General features: G+C 38.9%; 2 protein-coding genes across 2 annotated transcripts in view; one reads left to right on the top strand and one right to left on the bottom strand.

The window, feature by feature from the left end:
* Positions 1-2,689, top strand: part of FAM185A (family with sequence similarity 185 member A) — a 76,480-nt gene extending 73,791 nt beyond the window's left edge. The window contains exon 8 of the mRNA XM_047097171.1: positions 1,585-2,689. Within this exon, the coding sequence (XP_046953127.1) occupies positions 1,585-1,697 (113 nt within the window). The 3' untranslated portion in view covers positions 1,698-2,689. The remainder of the gene's footprint in view (positions 1-1,584) is intronic.
* A 4,758-nt stretch (positions 2,690-7,447) lies between these two features.
* Positions 7,448-22,448, bottom strand: part of FBXL13 (F-box and leucine rich repeat protein 13) — a 213,495-nt gene continuing 198,494 nt past the window's right edge. The window contains exons 20-21 of the mRNA XM_047095227.1: positions 17,296-17,459; positions 7,448-7,634 (exon numbers count right to left, since the gene is read on the bottom strand). Coding sequence (XP_046951183.1) covers positions 7,448-7,634; positions 17,296-17,459 — 351 coding nt within the window. The remainder of the gene's footprint in view (positions 7,635-17,295; positions 17,460-22,448) is intronic.

Genomic DNA, 22,448 nt, shown 5'->3' with positions numbered 1-22,448 from the left:
TGACCTTGGGCAAGTAACTTAATGAGTCTTCCTGGGCCTCAGCAACCTTCAACCATAAGACTACCCAGGCTTTGCTTCAAATAATTTCCACTTCTTGGTTAGAGCTGCTGTTAGGAAAATCAGCATGTACATAACTCGCACAGAGAGTAAACTGAACCATGTGCAGAGAGAAGAATCCAAAAGTCATTAATTTTAAAATGACCAACGCTCTCAACACTAATTTATTTAGTCCTTCTCTCAATTGCCAGTTGAGCCCTGTCCCCACTCGGGCCTAAGCTGTGGTGGCCCAGATAGCCCACCCGGGTGTCAATCACTTGACCCAGTGGCGTAGCCAACGGCTCCCTTCCTTCTCGAAACTCTCACAGAAAGATGTGCCCCAAAACACTCCTGGGAATTGTGAAGAGAAACTGTCAACGTTGGAAGACATCCAGAAACCCTTTGTCACACAGGTAGTCCCTACCCCAGAGCATACGTCACGGCCTCCAGACCCCAGGATCTGGAAAACAGAATAAAATGCCCCAGCGGCTGCACTCACGCACTTTCTGGCATTCCTTTCAGCCATAAAGGCTTCCAACCACTTTGACTCCTGGGTGGGTCAACCGCGAACAGGGCGTGCTGATGTGGGGCAGCCAGTCCTCCTCAGTACAGTTTTGATTGGTCTCTTAAATTCAGAGTTGCACTGGAGCTTTAGACGAGGTATATCACCTTCATAACCCTGATTGAAAGAGAAAAAAACCTAGAACTAAAAGAACAGAGATGAGAAATAAACCAGGTGAGCTGTATCACTGCTACAGCATATGACTTTGAGGGCAGGGAGCAGTAACACAGAGCCCAGCAGACTCCTGAAGTGGAGACTGAGCTGAGCATCTCGGGAGACCAGGGCTGCTAGATTTCAGAAGAAAGAATTCCAGAGAGGAGGGATCTGCACAGGGTGCCCATGAGCATTCATACGTGTCAGGAAATGACCTCATCCCTAGTACAGTGTGAATGAACTTCAAAATGATTATGCTGAGTGAAAGAGCCTAGATTTTTAAAAAAGAATAAAATGCATACTGTATGATTCCATTTATTAAAATTTTAGAAAATGCAACTAATCCATAGTGACACAAAGTAGACCAGTGATGGGGGGTAGATCAGTGATGGGGGTTTCATAGGGGAGTGTCTGGAGGTGACAGAGAAGGGACAAGAAGATGACAGAAGAGCAAAAGTCAACTTTTACGAGTGATAGATGTATTCATTATTTTGATTTAAGAGATGGCTCCACAGATTTTTACATATCCAAAGTTTACTGTATTGCATATGTCTTTTATCAATTGTACTTAAATAAACCTCTTTTTAAAACCTGCACACACAAAAAAATACAGATAAAAAAAGAGTAGCTTCCCTTTCAGTTGTTCTGAGAAAATGAAAGGAGGGAATAAGCCCAGGTAACTGCAACTCTTTCCCGACTCACACTGTCTTTACTAAGATTTTTGCTGTTCCAAAGTGTTTTTCAGTTTCAGAGATGTGTTGTTGGGATCTATGTCATAGTCAGATATTGTTCTTGTCAATGAAGATATAACTTTATGCAATTTTGTGTTTCAGGGCTCATGAATCAAGCAAGCAAACATGAAAAATGGATTAAGGCCGATGCCCCAAAAGGCACTATAAATTTTAGAAGTCAAAGCTGGTTTCAGTCCCTGAAACTGCAGGACTAAGAATGGTTTGAATTTTATTTATAATTTTTAACAATGATCAGCAGATCTAAGACTACAAAAATGCAAATACCACAGTTCATATAAATGTTGAAAACAATTTAGAATGAATACTGGTGAATTGTCTTGTGGAGACCTTTTCAAAATTTGTACTTAGCTATTGTATTCATTTTTTGTTGCCCTGCAATAAATTACCATAAACGTAACCAACTTAAAATAGCATTTACTTACTAGCTCACAGTTCTGTAGGTCAAGAGCTCTGCATAGCTAGGCTCTCTGCTCAAGGTGCACAAGGCTGGACTCAAGTTCTCATCTAGATCCTCTGGGGGGAAAAAAATCTACTTTCAAGCTTATTCATATTGTTGGCAAAATCCATTTCCTTGTGACTATACTGAGGTCTCTCTTTTCTTGCTGTCCATCGGTAATCACTCTAAGCTTCTAGAGGCCACTTGCATTCCTTCTCATGTGGCCCTCTCCATCTTAAAGCCAGCACTTGCTTCTCGTGCACTGAATATCCGACCTCTTCTGCAACCAGCTGGAGAAACTGCTTTTAAAGGGTTTGCTTGATTAGATCAGGCCTTCCCAGAATAATCTTTGTTTTGCTCTGTGATGTAACATAATCATGGGAGTGCTCGCTCATCATATTTACAATTTCCATTTATACTCAAGAAGAGAAGATTATACAAAAGCATAGGTCATGGGCGGCAGTTATCTTGTAAAGAAGCATTTCTTTCACTTTAGCTCTCTTGTAACATGTTAGTATTTCTTATGACATCAATGTAAATGTAAGCTGTCAATAAAATACATCATAAAAATGATGCATTTGCTACTGATTCTTAATTCTTTTTGCATAATCTAAGATACAATGCATTGGGAAGAGGAGAAACATTCAACTGTTTTACAGCCTGCTGTCTGAAGATTGATTTTTATTTTTACAATGGTGTACTGTATAAAGTTATTTTATAAATTCTCTTTCTTTCAAGCTTACCTGTCTACTCCTGGGACATTTAATTTACGTAAGACTGAATAGACCTATCTTTCAGATTATGTCTTTTATGGTTAGGATAAATCAGCTCTTAAACAATGGTGTATAATAAACCTTTTCTTTCTTTCTTTTTTAAGTTCATGTATTTATTTTGAGAGAGACAGCACAAGCAGGGGAGGGGCAGAAAGAGAGAGGGATAAAGGGTCCGAAGCAGGTTCCATGCTGACAGTAGTGAGCCCGATGCAGGGCTCAAACTCGCAAACTGCGAGATCATGACCTGAGCCGAAGTCAGACACTTAAACGACTGAGCCACCTAGGTGCGCCTATAATAAACCTTTTAAAATATTATGACTTATAATAGTCTCTTAATATTTGTTTAGAGTCCTGTCTATTTTTAACTTCATATTTATGAAACAAAAAGTGAACTTTGTGGAATATCTTAAAGTCTCCTTTTGGGGCGCCTGGGTGGCGCAGTCGGTTAAGCGTCCGACTTCAGCCAGGTCACGATCTTGCGGTCCGTGAGTTCGAGCCCCGCGTCAGGCTCTGGGCTGATGGCTCGGAGCCTGGAGCCTGTTTCTGATTCTGTGTCTCCCTCTCTCTCTGCCCCTCTCCCGTTCATGCTCTGTCTCTCTCTGTCCCAAAAAAGAATAAGAAATGTTGAAAAAAAAAAAAAAATTTAAAAAAAAAAAAAAAGTCTCCTTTTAGTTCAATCTTCATGAAATCAAAATTTATTAAAGAAATTGGGACAGTACTCATGTTAGTATGTTTGATGTGGTGTGTGTGTGTGTGTGTGTTAGATTATTAAGTAGGGGAAACTGTGAGGCAATGAGGCAATTTTTTATAATCTCTTTTCACCCTCATGCAATTATATAAATATTTTCATGATTAAAAATAAAGTTTATGAAATTAGTCAACAACAGCTGGAAAGGTCATGAGCATAACAAGCAGTAAACTGTACTTAAAATTCTTAAAGGAATTGTGCATATATGAACCACATAGTTAAGTCCAAACAGAAAGGAAAAGCTGCCACATTTTGCTCTCTTGACCACTCACCTATCTATGGCAAATGCCTAAGAGTTGAAGACCTAGGTAATATTTTGGATATTTTGAGTACTTTGCACTGAGTACTTGAAGATTTCACCACCTGTTCCTTCTGCTTCTTGGTACTCCTTTATAGCCCACTTTTTCTAACACCTGCCCCCTTTTTTTTTTCATTTGTGTGGTTATAAAATGTGTCTTTCCAAATGTGTCTCCTGTTTTGTTTAAAAGATCTTACTCAAAAGAGTTTTATAGCGAGCTTTGACAGTTAAATACCAAACACCCTACTTGGTTTCTAGAGAATATAACAGGGTGTCTTTCTCCTTATTCTGATCTTCCCCATGCAGGTTTTATTCCTTTAAAAAGCAGTTGCCTTTTTTATAGGTCTCTCCAGTTGTGTGCTTGAAATACTTAGGGAGCAGACACTTAGGGATCAGAAGCAAATTTTTCTGCAGCTGCCAAAAATCTCTAGATTTAAAAATTACCCTCTTAAGTCATCTTAAATCTCTTGGCTCATTTCAGAAAGCTTCCTACTCAGCTGATTCCCTTGCAGTCCACTTCTAGGAACCATTCTATAAGCTAAACGATACTATCCTATTTCAGAAACTCTTTCAAAATCAACCTTAAAAAGGGGAGAATTATTAAAAACATTTAGGTAATACAAGGTATTATAATCATACTTTGTGCAGCCCATTTTAAACTTTTCAAAATAATTTTCATATTCTTTACCTTAAGTTTTATCCTTGCTTCCGATTTTGGGGGTACAAAGAGACCGTGATTAACTTAATTTAAGAGAGAAAGAACCAACAGCATTTTCCACAGAACTAGAACAAACAGTCCTATAATTTGTATGGAACCACCAAAGACCCTGAATAGCTAAAACAATCTTGAAAAAGAAAAACAAAACTGGAAGTATCACAATTCCAGATTTCCAATTATATTATGAAGCTGTAATATAATCAAAACAGTATGTTACTGGGACAAAAACAGACACAGATCAGTGGAACAGAATAGAAAGACCTGAAATAAACCCATGATTATATGGTCAATCTTTGACAAAGGAGGCAATGGGAAATGGGAAAAAGAGTGTCTTCAACAAACGGTACTGGGAAAACTGGACAGCTGCATGCAAAAGAATGAAACTGGACCACTTTCTTATACCATACACAAAAATAAATTCATAATAGATTAAGGACCTAAATGTGAGACCTGAAACCATAAAAATCCTAGAAGAGAGCACAGGCAGTAATTTCCTTGACATTGGCAATAACAGCACCTTTCTAGATATATCTCCTGAGGCAATGGAAACAAAAACAAAAACTATTGGGACCTCATCAAAACAAAAAGCTCTGCACAACAAAGGAAATAACCAACAAAACTAAAAGTCAACCTACTAAATGGGAGAAGGTATTTGTAAATGACATATCCAATAAAGGGTTAGTATCCAAAATACATAAAGAACTTATACAACACTGAAAAAACACAAATAATTCAATTAAAAAATGGACAGAAGATATGAACAGACACTTCTCCAAACAAGACATCTAGGTGGCCAACGGGCACATGAAAAGTGCTCCGCATCACTCATTATCGGGGAAAAGCAAATCAAAACCACAATGAGATATATTACCTTGTACCTGTCAGAATGGCTAACATCAAAAACACAAGAAACTACAAGCAGTGGTGAGGAAATAGAGAAAAAGGAACTCTCTTGCACTATTAGTGGGAACTCTCTTACAAACTGGTGCAGGCACTGGAAAACAGTGCAGAGGTTCCTCAAAAAATTAGAAATAGAACTACCCTACAATCCAGTAATCATACTACTGGGTATCTACCCAAAGAATATGAAAACACTAATTCTAAAGGATATATACATCCCTTTATTTGTTGTAGCATTATTTATAATAGCCAAATTATGGAAGCAACCCAAATGTCCATTGATAGATGGATGGATAAAGAAGATGTGGTAGGGGCGCCTGGGTGGCGCAGTCAGTTAAGCGACCGACTTCAGCTCAGATCATGATCTTGAAGTTTGTGAGTTTGAACCCTGTGTCAGGCTCTGTGCTGACAGCTTGAAGCCTGGACCCTGCTTTGGATTCTATCCCTCCCTCTCTCTCTGTCTCTCCCCAGATCGCACCATCTCTCTTTCCCAAAAATAAATGAGCTTTAAAAAGAATTAAAAAAAAGATGTGGTAGATATATACAATGGAATATTATTCAGCCATAAAAAGAATGAAATCTTGCCATTTGTAACAACATAGATAGATCTAGAGAACATAATGCTAAACAAAATAAGTCAGAAAAAGACAACATGATTTCACTCATATGTAAAATTTAAGAAACAAAATAAAAGAGGTGAACATAACAGACTCTTAACTAGAGAGAACAAACTGATGGTTACCAGAGGGCGAGTGGCTTGGGGGGATGGGTGAAATAGGGGAAGGGAATTAAGAGCATGCTTGTCATGATGAGCACTGACTAATGTAAGGAATTGTTGAATCACTATATTGTACACCCAAAACCAATATAACACTATATTTTCTACACTGGGGGAAAAAAAAGGTATGTAATAGAGGAAATAGGTTAAAAGACTGATCCAGTATTACCAACACAGCTTGTTCATGGCAGTCAGAACAGAGTTGTGCTTGCTCCTGGACTCTATCGAGTGTCACATAATATCAAATAATGATATACCACCGTGTGATCACTTGAATTCTGTAGTTATTATCTTTTACCAGAGTGGTAAAAATCCATAGATGAAAGCTTATTAACACTAATAAGGAGTGGGCATGTGGTGGCTCGGTTGGTTGGGCAACCGACTCTTGATTTCGGCTCAGGTGAGGATCTCACAGTTGTGAGATGGAGCCCTGCGTTGGGCTTTGCACTGAGCATGGAGCCTGCTTAAGAGTCTCTCCTTCCCTCTCCTTCTGTCCCTTCCCCACTTGTGGGCATGCACTCTCTCCCTCTCAGAAAAATTAAAAATTAGTAATAAGGAGGAGGTACACAATTAATAACCCATATCTCCTAGCATAAAATAGGGAGAGCATCTTTTTTGGCATAGCATATTTTAAAATTCCTCTATAGTGCAGATGTGATTAAAAAGAGATCTTTCTGAAACATTGCAGAGACATCCTTTCTATTCACAAATAGTTCATGTTTCTATTTAATTTGTCCCTGACTGTTAAGTCAAATGTTGACATGGGTCCAGGGTCAAGTGGCATTTAGTTCTTATTGTTAAATGTCTAGAAATAACAAGAAAGCCTGGTTTCCTTTAAGAATGTATGCCCATATTTTTTATAATATATCATCACAGATCCTTAAAGCCATTGCCCTGGCTCAAACTCCTACTCTGACTCCTATGGCTATCTCTGCTTTCTTTTGTAAAGAAAAGCTTTTAAATGGTTGTCAAAAACATCACATCTCTCAGGGTTGTTTTATATGACTGTAACCTTAGATTTGATAATCTCATCAAAACTATCAGTTTGATTAAGGTAAATTTAAGTGGAAAATTTACAGTGTAGCAATACTTCATTTGGCTTTAAAAAAAAAACCACAATTAAACCAATTAGAAGAACTAATAATGTATTTAGAAATATTTGTATTTGGAACAAAAATCAGGAGATGATTTGCTGGTTGTTCACACTGTTGAGATCCAGCTAGTGAAAATACTTGCATCAAATGAAATTACCAAGTTCTAGATTTTTTTGTTCTTCTTGCTTGAGGCTGAAGGTCATACTACTTCCTCTTGACTATTGTGTGTTGACTCTGTCACTGTCCATTCTACATTTTTAGGTGGAGGAATCTCATGTTGTCTTGTAAGGGGCTTGCCTTCATAATCATAGCCAAACCAAAGTGGAGGGTCACCAGGGTTATATTCCTGCTGCTGAACTATAGATGACATTCTCTTTGCTGCCTCCCTGCAATAACAATGATTAGCATTAGCCAGTTGCAGAAGTAATTACTGGTGTAGAATTTTCAAACTAGAGCAAATTTGGAGTTAAAAGAACTGTCACAAGTTGAATGAATTTCACAGTTATCTTGCCTTACCGAGAGGGAGGGTATGGGTAATTATGTGAATATTCAGGATCCCAAAGCTTGAGTAGCTCATAGCTCTCTGGTTCAGCCAGTTCAGAGATTAACAGATACAGTGAATGGGTAAGGAAACTGCATGGTCATGGAGTAGGAACACTGAGGGCACTCTCTAGTGTTCTTGAGTCCTCTGCCTCTTATTTCCAGTTTCTTTGATGAGGGAGTATCCTAACCAGCCAACCTGCAAAGGTCCACCATGCAGGAGCTCATAACCCAGAGTCCCCAGATCCCTGTTGGATATGTGAGTGAACTTCAGGGAGGTCCATGAATTCCCTGAAAATTCATGCAGTTTTGTGTCTAATATACATTTTTCTGAGGAGAGGGTTTGTGACTCATCAAACTCTCAAAAGGTGTCAGCGACCAAAATGATTAAAAATACCATTTCTGCCTTTCTTAGGAAGAAATAAGGAAGAAAGCAAAGAAGGCATCTAAAGGTTGTTCTGGACCCCAATTTTAAATTGGGTGAGTGTGGGTTTCCACCACCAAGCAATTCTTTTTTTTTCTTTTTTTCTTTTTTTTTTTTTTACATTTATTTATTTTTGAGAGAGAGAGAGAGAGAGCGTGAGCATGGGAGGGGCCGAGAGATGGGGAGACACAGAATCCAAAGCAGGCTCCAGGCTCTGAGCTATCAGCACAGAGCTGGGGCTCGAACTCACAAACCAAGAGATCATGACCTGAGCCAAAGTTGGACGCTTAACCGACTGAGCCACCCAGGCACCCCCACCACCAAGCAATTCTTAGACAGCAGCTGGGTGCCCTACAATGCAACCCAGTTCTGACACTGTCTACCCAGAGATAGCATCAGATTCCACGGGTTCAAGGCTCAGGCTCACTAGACTGCCCTCCACTTTAGATCCCAGTTGCAAGTCCAGGTTGTCATCTGGGCTTCTGACTGACCAGCTATAGATCAGAAGTTCCAACATACCCCTTTCTTGGATTGGATTAATTTGCTAAAGTTGCTCACAGAACTCAGAGAACCATGTTGGTTACTAGGTCACTGGTTTATTATAAAAGGGTATAACTCAGGAGTAGCCATATGGAAGAGATATATAGGACATGGTGTGGAGAAAGGGTGAGGAGCTTCCATGTCCTCTCCAGGTGCACACTCCCCAAATCTACACACATTCACTGACCCAGAAACTCTCCAAACCCTTTTAGGATTTTATGGAGACTTCATTATGTAGGCATGCTTGATGAAATCATTGGCCATTGATGACTGATTTAATCTCCATCCTCTCTCCCTCCCCAAGAAATCAGGGGATGGGTCTGAAATTTGCACCCCCATGCTCGTTGTTGGTTCGTTCCCCTAGCAACCAGCTTCCATGCTAAGCTGCTTTCCAAAAGTCACCTCATTAACACAAACCCAGTTGTGGTGGAAAGGAGTTTGTTATCAATAACATGACACCTATTTTCATCTTTATGTCTCTGAACTAATTTCAGGAACTGAGGATGAGACCAAATATTATGACAAAAGATGTTCCCATTGCCCTTATTGCCCAGGAAATTCCAAGGGTTTTGGGAGCTGTGAGCCAGGAACCTTGAAGGAAGACCAAATATATATTGGTATCTAAATGACCAAAATATGTTTCTCATAAATCATAATATTACAGCATCAGAAAAATAAATAAATCTAACTTGAAAACATGTCTTTTTGAGGGTAGAACAATGAGACCAGTGCTTTAAAAAAATGAGTAATTGGCAACTTCTATAGGATCAGAAATGAGTAATGATAGTTGCCCATGAAGGGGATACTTTGCCCACTATTGCCAAATATTACATTGAGTTATTACTTGCAAAAGTCTTGAAACATAAAGAAGCTGGTATTACCCATATGCTTTGAGTTAAATTTGTGTTCAGTGGCTATAGGAGTTCAGGCAGGACAATGACATTGGTAAAAGGCTGAGATACATCAGTTGTTTAAAATGCTGTTTCATTTGAACCAAATTTTAGATGTTTTAAAATAATTATAACGAAACTCAACAGGGAGACAACCAAAGCATTGCTAATTCCATCTCTTACCACATTACTTTTGGTTTCTATATTTGCACTCACATCTCTTACCACATTACTTTTTGGTTTCTATATTTGCACTCACATAAAACAAAACTAAACAAAAAACAAAACAAAATACTAAAAGCAAAAAAAACCTAAAAACAAACCACACAAGTTTAAAAGAACAAGTGTGAGTAAAAGCAAGTTATACTAATTTCTACTTCTGAGCCAACAATCCTATGGACTAAAACTTGGCAAACAAGTGTCTTCTCTTTAGAGAAATACTTATTCTCAAATTTGAAAATGATAACTTTATGATCAAAGATGAAGTTTTGCATTCTGTTGATGTTTTAATTTTTTTTAAGTGTGGTCCTACATTTGAAACTTCTTATATAATCTTTATATAAGTAGGACTTCATTATGCAGTAATAATAGTGTTCTATCTTTAGCTGTCCCCACTTTCTTCTGAAGATTATTCTCCCTTTCCAATTCTGTGGAGTTGAGATTGACATGTCTACAAAGGTGTTTTCCATGAGATTGTTTTCCCTTAAGTACTTACTGTAGCATAATCCCAAATGTTAAGGGAATCTGAAGCATAAAGTATTGGCACCATCAGTTTCAAATGTAAAGCAGTACCCTAGGCAACAGAGCTTCACTGTTACTTACCCTTCACCCCATCTCTGCCCATTTAAACTTGATGCATCTTTCAAATCTTCAAACCAATCCAACCTCTTGTAAAGACCCAAACCCAATCTCTTCCTCCTCTGAACTTCTATAAAAAGTTGATCATAGAGGGGAAAATGGGTGATGGGCTTTGAGGAGGGCACTTGTTTGGATGAGCACTGGGTGCTATATGTAAGCCAATTTGACAATAAATTATATTAAAAATAAATAAATAAATAGTTGATCATAGAATTAATTTCTTTCCAATACATAAATTCATGGCATTAATTGTTTATAATTATAAACTTTATTGTTTTCCTTTTGTTTAATAAGGTATTAAGTTATTTAAGGGTGTATTCCATTTCTTTGTATCTTAAAGGACAGCCAAAACAAGACACTTTCAGCAGTTTATCCCAACAAGGAAGCCCTTTAGGTCTCTTATCTTCTGCAGTTTGAAGCATTCTTATGTTGCTATTTCCAACACCCACTTGCCCTCTGCCTGCCAAACTGCATCGTTCTGGACATACATACTGTAGTTAACAGTTGTTGATAATGATTCAATGCTACTGATGATAAGGCAACTACAACTATAGGCAACAATGGTCTTGACCTTTAGGAAAAGGATGAGTTTGGGGAGTAAAAGATTTGTAAGTAATTGACCAAAGTATATGTAACCTTTGGCCTCAGAAGAGCAATAATTTCTGAGAGTTCTAGATAACTGGTAAGAGGATAAATACTCTTAACGCTAAACTTGGTAACATATAAATATTGGGTCATACAGTTCCTTAGTCAGCTACAAGCCACAGTAAATTAGATGATAATTAGGGCAAATAATGGGAGTTTGAGAAAATAACAAGAAAGCTGGGGATACTGAATCCTCAGTATAGACAAAAAAAAAGTAGGGAATGCATAGGGAAGAGTACTCATTAAATGCAATGTGATGGGACAAGATCAAAATGAGCTGCATATTGAGCACTAGCTATGAGGGAAGTGCCCAATTTTACCTTAAGCTGTTAACTTTAAGGAGAGCAAAGAGCAATTTTATTTAAGATAAAAAAAAAAAAACCAGCTTATTTGGGTATAGCAGAGGAATTGCAATTCGGGACAAGAACGCTATGGTAAACCATAGCCAAGTCCAAAAAGACAAAGGGAAGGTCAGCTTTTATTAGGTTTCAGGAGGAAATTGGGGAGGGCTGTTTTCAACAAAAGTTTATTGGAAAAGAACAAGAGTTTGAGGTTGTGGCAGTTTCTCATTGGTTACAAGTAGTGGTCAGAGCATTGTTGCTGGGGCAGGGAGGGATCTTCCTTCCGTTTCTGAAACACGGGAGATAAAGTTCTTATGAAAAATGTCCTCCCTTGTTGAAATACAATTGACCCTTGAACAACATAAGGGTTAGAAGTGCCGACCCCTTATTTCTTGGCTCTTAGTGGTAAGCAACGCTCTTTGTTCTACCCGCAGTCAGCTGCACTGAGACTTAAACATCCAAGGGTCCCCTGATCTTTGGAGGTGATGCTCACAGACCAGAGAGGAACAAAGGATCAGGTCTCAAACCCTCCTTCCCTTCCCTTCTTCCCCTAGTCTCAAATGTCAGGAGGTTAAGGCTTTCTGTGATCTAGAGTGTTTCTAGGGCCTATCTTAAAGCATGTATGCTTTCACAGCAAGAGTAGTCCTAGGGAAAAACTGAAAATCTGAATTTGACCTGGAACAAATCTGGGATTATTATTAGGATTTGAATGCCAGTATAGACTATTCTGAAATCCACGTCCTCTCCACTCTTTAGAAAATCCTTAGCGCATTGGGGAGCCTGGGTGGCTCAGTCAGTTGAGCATCTGACTTCGGCTCAGGTCATGATCTCACAGCTTGTGAGTTCAAGCCCCTTGTTGGGCTCTGTGCTGACAGCTCAGAGCCTGGAGCCTGCTTCAGATTCTGTGTCTCCCTCTCTCTCTCCGCCCCTCCCCTGCTCACACTCTGTCTCTCTCTCTCTCAAAAAATAAACATTAAAAAAATTTTTTTACAAAATCCTTAGCCCATGAACTAGCTATCCTCACCACCTTACTCAGACCTTTGGCATCCTCCTATGAACTGACTCCTAAGGCTGAGGACCTGGCCAAGAGAACAGACCAGCATGCTGACTGGCAGCAAATATCTCTGAACTCTTTTTACACATCCTGTGTTACTGTGTGTTTGCACACATGCACTTTTGAAAAGGATCAGGGAACTTGAAAATCTAGAAACTGAATATTCCTGCCAAAAAGAACTCACTCTGTCTCTGTCTCTGTCTCTGTCTCTGTCTCTCTCTCTCTCTCTCTTAAAATAGTTTGGTATCTGGTATGGTCAATATATGGGAGCTAGGAAATATTGAAAAGAAAATGTATAGTTAGGAATTACTGTGTACTCTAAATTTCTTAGAGTACATATGGAATCCTTTGACTACCTTCCACTCTGGCTGGACCTAAGTGAGTCCCAGGTGCTTGGACCTTGTAGGAGATGATTTGGGAACTGAATCCAGTATGCCGCAGTGGTAGTCATCATTACTCATTTAACCTGGTGAAACAGGTTTCTCTGGATCAATATAGAACATGATTTTCAGGGGCACCTGGATGGCTTAGTCAGTTAAACGTCCAACTTTGGCTCAGGTCATGATCTTGTGGTTTGTGGGCTCGAGCCCCATGTCCAGCTCTGTGCTAACAGCTCAAAGCCTAGAGCCTGCTTTGGATTCTGTGTCTCCTTCTCTCTCTGCCCCTCCCCTGCTTGCACTCTGTCACTTGCTCAAAAATAAACATTAAAGAAAATTTTTTTAATTTAGGATATGATTTTCAAAATGATATGCCACAAACAGTTGTGAAACATTAGATGTTTAATAATAATAAGGTACTGAAGTTTGTAGGTGATTTTGGGTTTTTATATATTATAGGGGATTCAAGGTTATTCTTATAAAAATATTGCTTGCCCTCACGCACATTTCCTTCTAGTTTCTTGAGTAGGCAAAAAAAGGGGGGAATGTTGGAGACAACACAAAGAATGCTGGTAATCAGCAGCCTCTCTAATTTATGCATCAGTGAGTAGATTGGGGACAATAGGGCACATGTCTCCCCTTAGTGATCAAGTCCCTTGAATGTCTGAACTTCAAAAAAAAAAGCTTGAGAATCGCTAAAGGCAAAAGAGCAACATAGTAATGCTTAGGTACAAAGTATAGCTCTGCCTTTTATCTGTTTGACCTTGGGTCTTATTTACACTGTTTAAACCAATTTCCTTATTCATTTTTATAGTAATGGGGTATTTATGAGGATTAGATGAGAGAGTCAACATAAAATAGGATTAACACAATACATGGCAAAAAATAATTATTAAGCAATATATTTTTTCATACTAATACAGCTCTCGATCACAAAGGTCTTTCCCCAAAGATTTTTCCATGAGCTGGGGAAGAGAACTCTGATAAGGGTTTTATTTCCTAGCAACAGAGATCTCTCAGGGTGCCTGTGTAATAATCCATGCTGCCAGCAACTGCTACAGAGGCTTTCGAGAAATCTCTGTATTGCTGTTTGGGCTCTCCAGGCCACTAAGACTCTACTCATCTCTTTAGATGTTTAGAGTTAAAAGTTTTAGACTCCAGACACAAAAATGTCAGAAAGGTCCCTTTATTCTTTGCTAAGTATAGACTTAATGTTTCTTTTACCTCTTTGTGGTTCAAACCCTATTGGGTTGTGGAGACCATTGTTTGGGTCTTGTTCTCTCTCTCCCACTGTGCTTTTCTTCCTTTGTATTGCCTTTCTTGTTTTTCCCACAAAGGGCCATACGTTGAAATGTTGGTTGTACACAATTGTTTCAAATATAAACAACTAGATATTCTTTTCATGTTTATGATCATAGTTGCTACTTATTTCTCCTTGAGTTAAAGGAGCCTAGATTGTATCTCAGCATGATGCTCTGGAACCACTTCTTGGGATCCCTTCAGGCTCTGGGGTTAGTAGAATGATAGCATATCTTATGCTGGAAGCTCTCTTGCAAAAGAGCTGTAGCTAATTTTCTCATTGACCAAAAGTTTGCTACTCCCCCAGTTCAGTGGGACAGACGTCTTTGATTTGCAAAGCTTGTGCAATATTTTTAGATTCCATTGAGTATGGGGTGATTTGTACGTAGAAATGTTTCTTCTGATGGCAGTAATTGGATTTTAAGAGCCATATCATACAATATTTTCATGTTCAAATGGAGTCAAATGTGTGGAAGTTCAACACTTGGTGATTCAAAGTCATTGAACGTCTTCCCAAGTATGAACAATTTCCTCTATTTCAACTACCAAATGTTCCATTTCACCCAGACAAAATAGCCACTGCAGTTGAGGGAGCCACATTAGCCCTGGTAAGAGCAAACAACTATGCTTTTTTAGAGTGAACATAGATAAGCAAAGGATTAAACAACATCATGAACTTGAGTCTTGAAGGGGCCACATATTTTGTGTAGCATTTCCAATTCCACCAAGGATTTGAGAGGAGAAGGAAGCTGCTTTAAAGTCCTCAGAGCTGACTCCAAACAGCTGCAAGTGGCCAGGCCTTACCACTTCTCTAATCAAAATTTTCAGGACCAGGTATCTTGGGAGCTCCTTGGCTAGACAACAGTACCCTGTCCTAGAAGTTGGGAGTCAAGACAAGCACTCTTCAAGCCTTACTAGTCCAAATGCTGGGACTCTCCGAACCACTCTGCTGTGGGGACTGCCCTTCTTTATTGCTAGACAAAGATAGAATCAGAGCATTCTAGGCCTCTTTCCTGCTGGAGCTTAGCAGGGGTGGGGCTATGAGGGAGACTGAAGTAGTTTGGCCTTTTTAGACGATGAGATGGACAGACAAGCCAGTTCCCTTCTAAGCATTAGGACCATCTCTCTGCTTCTTGCTGGTAGGGACAGCCAGGCTTGGTGGTAGAAAACAAAAGATGCCTTCACTGTCCTAGCTTAGGTAAAGGAATTTTTCATAGATCCAACTAGTTAACTAGAGTTTCACATTGAGTTTTAGTGGTTAAGCCTAGCTACTAGTAAAATCTTACTTTGCCTTGTTTGGTTTTCTTCACATATTTTTTTTACCTAGTCACCTTGCAAGAGGAGAGTGAGCCTGTCACAGGCAACATTAGGATATTACTAGATATCTTGGGTCTCCCTAACCAAACACCATTATTTATCACACTTTAACATCCATACCATAATTAGGTTCAGAGAGACCTGTGCCAGAAAGTCTCCTTCATTCTTACTTAAAATCCCACTTATTAGAAGTTCAGTGATATTATCTCCCCAAACTAGTGATTATCAAAATGCAATCAAAAGATTAGAAGCCAGACTCCTTTGTGTAATATGTTATTCATTCATTGCCATCTACCCAAAGTTCACTGTTTAATGATATGACAAGGCTGGCAGGGACTCCTAGGACCACATTCCATGATAGCCTCTTTCAATGAAGTTAATCACACCCATATCAGTCATCTCCAGACTTATTAGGGAGGGTTGGGTCTCCACTCCTCTTCAAAAATTTTCAAAGACCTGCTTCTTTATTTCTGACCCCACTTCAGTTGGCTGCCTTCCTCCCTGTGGGCCCACTGGTCCCAGTGGCAGTGCCTATTTTACAAGTAATAATTTTTGTGTCCTTTTTTCTTTTTTTCGTTTTAATTTAACATACACAGCCTTGGATCAGGAACCATTGTCTTCTTCAGGTTTCAAGTGACCAGATCTCATGGTTCTGCTCATGCCAGGGCTACTTAATTAAGCAAGTTCCTCTGCGAAATATATGTGTTTAGATAATTGATAATATTAATTCTTAGTATTCACTTTTCCAGCCTGCAGAAAAAAACTAGACCTTCAAGAATTGGTCAAGAATTTTCATTTTGAAGACTTTACAGGTAACTTCATCAGGTCAGTTAAAACTACTTGCACATTTTTACTCTCAGTCAATAGGAAAACAACTACACAATGTAGCAAATAACTGCTTTATATTTAAAAACTCATGGGATAGGGCGCCTGGGTGGCTCAGTCGGTTAAGCGTCCGACTTCAGCTCAGGTTATGATCTCACCATCCGTGAGTTTGGGCCCCGCGTTGGGCTCTGTGCTGACAGCTCGAAGCCTAGAGCCTGTTTCGGATTCTGTGTCTCCCTCTCTCTCTGCCCCTCTCCCACTCATGCTCTGTCTCTCTGTCTCTGAAAAATGAATAAACCTTAAAAAAAAATTAAAAAAAAAAAACTCACAGGATAGACACCTGAGAACTTCTACCTGTGTATATTGCTCATTTCCCCAACTTTTATTTCAGTGGAAACATTTTCCAGATTGAGGGAACCAGCACTTGGGCTGTAGCAGTCAAGCCAGAATGCTTTACTCTGACCTCACTCCTAAGGGAAATCCCTAAATGAGTAACAACCATCAGACAAATAGCTTTGAAAAAGATGTGACTTAGGGTTAACTGTTAGTAATTTATACTTAATTGTGAACTGGTTTAATCTAATTATTTTTAACCCCTAGGGGAGACTGACTGACTGGAAGTATTTTGAGAGATGAGTAAAGAAAGAATAGTGACAGTTCTATAAGAGCAGAGTTAAGGCTTTGAATACCTGCATGGTCAAGGAAGGAGAAGTCCTTGAAGTAGAAGGGCCAGTGGGAAAGGGATACGAAACTACAAAGACAGTTTTAGAAGAGAGCTTCCCCTGGTTCAACTCAAAATGTTGGCTTCAATTAGGCAAAACTAAAATGAAACTTTGTAACTCTGAGAGCCACTATGTGTTACGAATGCCATAGTCATGTATTCTGTTTTCTCAGAAAGTAGTTCTCAAAGCTTTTCATGTTTCAGGTTCATACTTACATGGAAATAAGTCTGCAGTATTGCATCTTAAGAATCCGGAGTTGTTTGCAGCCTATCTGAAGGTCCTCGAGCATTTGGTCAGTAAGCAGGACACAACCAGAAATATCCAAAATGTGCAGGTAATGGCATTTTGCCGATAACATCTCCATCGCTGAGTCAGTAATCTGAACACACAGCCAAAGTGAAGTACTGATTATTCCCATGAATTCCATCCCAGGGAAGAACAGTGAACTAGTCAGTTTGGGCTGCTGTAACAAAATACCACAGACTGGGTAATTTAAACAACAGACATTTGTTTCTCACAGTTATGGAGTCTGAGAAGTCTAAGATGAGATTGCCCACAGACTGAGGGTCTGGTGAGGACCCTCTTCCTGGTTTGCAGATGGTTACTTTCATGCTGTATCTTCACAAGGCAGAGAGACAGCTCTAATTTCTTCCCTTTCTTATAAAGACAGTAGTTGCATCATGGTGGCTCCACACTCATGACCTCAGTCTAAGCCTAATTAGTTCCCCAAAGCCTTACTTCCTAATGCTGTCACACTGAGAATGAGGGTTTCAACATATGAATGTGGGGGGCAGGAGGGAAGGAGACAAAAATTGAGTCCATAACAAACAGAATCACAACCCTTACCAGCTTGTCACATGATGGGCCTATAACGCACGTTAGTGATTTAACTATTTCCAGAACACTGAAATTATGTTTCAGGTAGCAGCAATAGACTTTGTGATCTTGCTGTTATAACTTTCATATTAGAGTTCTCTATTTTGGATGGGTAACTTCATCAAAATTTCCTTAGTAATACCCATCACACCAATATGAACAATTTATGAAATGCCGCAGTAATGGAAATTTGGCTTTAAACTTGAAATCCACTCTAAGGCATCATCAATTTAGAAAACTAAGTTTAATAATATAACATGTTGCAAAGCTATAAAATATATATATTCCCTGAAGTTAAACCACAGACAAGGTCAAATTGCCATGAGAAGGGATCTGGACATCTCTGATGGTTTGTGTGTAGAGTAAAATGGTTCTGGAAGAGGACAAGTAGATGAAACAGATGTTTGTAGGCAGGGGAAGAAAGAGCAGAAGCCACAGACACTGCATGAATCTGACTCTGAGAAATTCTGCTGAGGGTTCCAATATCTTGAGAGTTTGCCCAGATGTTATACAGAGATAATTCAACTCTCATTCTTAGATTATTTTATTTACTCAAGGTCTAGCTTTTGAATTCATAGTGTACTAAGACTTGCTGTGAAATCAGTGAGATTACTTTCCTCAAAGGAATTTTTTTTCCAACTGGATTTAATTTCTTATTTTAAATGTTTGAACATTCTAAAACACATGCCATGAGGCTTGGCTCTTGTTCTTAATATAAAGTTGAGGAAATTATGTAGAAAACTCTTCAGTTTGAAATGTACACTTTCCAAGTTTGGAAAATAGATGTTGTCATTGTCTAAGCATGACCTGTTTTCAGAACACGTTCAGGACCAAGGTTTAACATTGTGCCTGATTCTCACAAAAATACCTCCATACATTCCTGCCATACTATCTTGGTCTCTGAGGATCTGATGTCATTGGGGGGAAAAAAAGCCCTCAGAATTATAGGCAAGACAATGAGGTGATAGAAAAGTCCAGGACAGGTAGAGCTCAGAGCACTACGTTTTATTGATTCTGAAGGAGTGAAAAAGGAGCCTGACATTTCTTGTAGATCAGAAGTTCAAAATGTTTAATGACTGAACAGATGTTGTTGGGACTTATAGGGCTGGGAACTAGAGGTGGAGGTGACTGGGTAAATTCTTAGCTCCCAGTCCTGATCTCAGTCCTACTGAGCAGAGATTCTATTATTCCCATTTTAGCACTGGGAAGGGTGGGGTCACAGTACTACTTACCAACCTTGGAGGCTGGCTGGTTGCAAGAAAAAGCTGGCCTTCCAGGAGATGGATAAGTGACCATGCAAGATTGACCCATGGGCTTTTGAGAACCCTAGTCTAGGATGATGAGCCAGACACTAATGTGTTTTATAGCTCATCAAAAGCAATGTAGGTGGAAATATAACACTGTATGTCAACTATACTGGAATTTAAAAATTAATTGAATTTAATTTAAAAAACCAATGTAGGTAGAATATATTAGACTGGACCATAGCTTTATGATTTCTCAATGAGGAGTATTCCTATTGGCCCAAATTATGGTCACCACATCTTCTGAATGAAGATACTTATTTGACTCACAGTGGTAGTAAAGCTAAACCCTTCTTCTCTCTTACATTGAGGTTCTAGAATAATTTACTCCCTTTCCCTTTTTTCACGCTAGATCTTTGATATAGGGTGATTTGTTTTATAATATCTTATTTGTGTAACATCCTCCTTAGTTTCTAGGCTGCAAGACAGTATCCACTGCACAGTGTATAGAAGAAATTCCCTCAGCTTCTCCTTACCAAAAACAAAAACAAAACAAACAAACAAAAAAATCCTCTGCCCAATTCCTATTCTCACCAGAGTCTTTACTTCTCTTATTCTCCTACTTTCCCCTCTAATTAATAGAGCCACTAAGAGGCCCAGCCCCCATCTGCATCTGCTTTGTGGCCAGGGCAGTTCACAGTGAGCCATGTGTTGCCCATGTGTCCACGTGTCTGTGTGCAATGAAAACAAGAACGCTGCAGAGGGTCCATGGTCAGTGTGGCTAAGTATGCTTAGTTCCTTGACCTACTTCTAGAGCCAGATGATGATGACCAATAAGGCATTTGGTTTCTCTAGTTCTAAACAAGTACATTATTAAACAAGAATTTTGTTGTGAACTTTCTAGATTAATTTTGTCATGATTTACCACATCTTTCCCCCCACTGCCTTCTCCTCCTTACTACAGCACAGTTAACTATGGAGGAATTAGGAGTTTCTAGCATCCTTCAGTTAATCCACTAACCACATAGAAGCTGACTTTTTAGACGAGCTAGAATGCAGGATATCTTGAGATTTTGGGTGGTGCTTTACTAAAAAGAAGCCCATCAGTGTGCACAACAGAAGACAACAGGTTGTTAATGGTCATATAGTTTCTGAGGATTTTTTAAAAAGACTTTTTAGTTTTCTTCCCTCTGCATATTTTGTTTCCCCCAAGTTTTTCCTAGTAATTTGTTTTGGTCTTTATCTTCCACTTTAGAGGCTTTTCTATTATGTCTGGTAATCCTTGGCTGTCTGCTATTTATTAATAGCAGAAGGGCTACACACTGATTGGAAGGGTTAAGTGTATGATGTGGGCCTTCTCTACCTAAAGCTTCAATGGTTCTATGGATTATTAGTTGGTAAACCTCCAAATGTCAATATTTTTCTGTCTTTCATCTTGTGCTAGTCAGAGTCTCCAGAGAACAGGCTTTCAGGAGACTGCCTGGAGGGAAAGGTCTGGCAGCCACATTCTGGATGCTATGTTGGAATAGCTGTTGAGTGTCTCTGCATTTGGCATTCAGTCACTGAATTCCTGTTTTCACTGTTGTACTCAAACTCTGAATTTGCATGATATCTTCCAGCCCAGAAAGCCACTATTTTACTATCGGTAGAACAAATAATAGAGCAATTTTGCCCCCCAGAGGACATTTGGCATTATCTGGAGACATTTTTTATTGTCACAATAAGGGGGTGGGGGGGACCTGGTGCTACTGGCATATAGTGGGTAGAGAATAAGAATGCTGTCGAGAGAGCCAAAACATAAGAGACTCTTAAAAACTGAGAACAAACTGAGGGTTGATGGGGGATGGGAGGGAGGGGAGGCTGGGTGATGGGTACTGAGGAGGGGCACCTTTTGGGACAAGCACTGGGTGTTGGATGGAAACCAATTTGACAATAAATTTCATATTAAAAAAAAGAATGCTGTTAAACATTCTACAGGGTCATGTACAGAATAACACCCCACTACAAAAGTATTATCTCATCCAAAATATCAATAATGCCAGGGTTGAGAAATCCGGGAAATTTAGGAAATAAGTATCCAGTCTTTTGGTGAAGGTAGAGAAGGGTAGTTGCCCAGAGGTGTGAGGTAGAGAAGGAGATCTAGGATCTGTCTACTTCTCAAGAACTCTTAACCCAGTCTTCCTTATTTTAGCCACCCTCTCCACCCAGTTCCAAAGGTAAACAGTGCCACCAAGTTTGAAGATCATGGTATAAATCAATCTTTTCCCCCACAGTTTTCTCTGTTGCTGGCTTAGGATTCAAAACTGCCTCTGTCTGCTAAATTCTATTGGTCAATCTGGTTTCAAGTTTCCAAAACTTTCTTGATCTTGTCTCTTCTGTTTTCCCTACCAACTGTTCTTCTGTAGGTCTATAAGGTTTTAAGAGGGAACAAAATTATATGTGTATACTCAATCTACCGTATTAATCCAGAATCAGAGATCTCTATTTTTTGACATGGAAATATGTCCATAGTGTATAAAGAAAAAGAAAGTAGGCTACAATGTCTTTTGGAAAGTATGATTCTATTCTTAAAAAAAAAAAAGACAAAAACAAACCTTCTATAACTATTTCTAATCTCTGTGTACATAGAAACAGTTCTAGAAGATAAGTATAAAATGCCAACACTGGTTATGTCTGGATGGTGGTATGACAACAGATTTTTAGTTTCTCCTTTTTGTTTTTATATGTAGTCCAGAGATTTTACAATAAGTGCATATTTCTTTTATAAACAGATGTCAAAAAAATTATCAAACACTAGAAATAAGAATGAAGATGATTACATGTATTTTCAGTGTCATACTGGAACATCTTTAACAGGCTCACCAGAGGAATTCTATAAGGAATTATGTCTTTGTTTGGCATATTAATTAGTACTGGTTAGGGCCTAAAGTCGATGAAGTTACATGTTATAACTTGTTATATTTTTGCCCAGGGGAGATGAAAATTATTTCTTTCTGGTAGAAACTATAAATCCAAGGTTATGGATTTATTACCTTATAGGACATTAACCAACTTTGGATCTAACCTAAAAATCATATTCCAACATTCTTTTTCTTCAGTTCCTATAAATATCCAGGTTGATCAAATGCTGTATGAACTGGTTTTACCATTTTGCTGGTCCTCTCATTAATGAATTCATAAATCTTGACACGTTTTTATATTTGAATGGGAATTGTTTTTAACTTTTTGAAAATTCTACTTTAACACAA

Source organism: Lynx rufus, unplaced genomic scaffold (assembly GCF_022079265.1).
Source record: "Lynx rufus isolate CCGP_SWC_20201006 ecotype Redwood Valley unplaced genomic scaffold, mLynRuf1.p SCAF_4, whole genome shotgun sequence".
Taxonomy (NCBI): Eukaryota; Metazoa; Chordata; class Mammalia; order Carnivora; family Felidae; genus Lynx; species Lynx rufus.
Note: the sequence above shows the minus strand (reverse complement) of the source record. Positions and strands in the feature narration are given on the sequence as shown.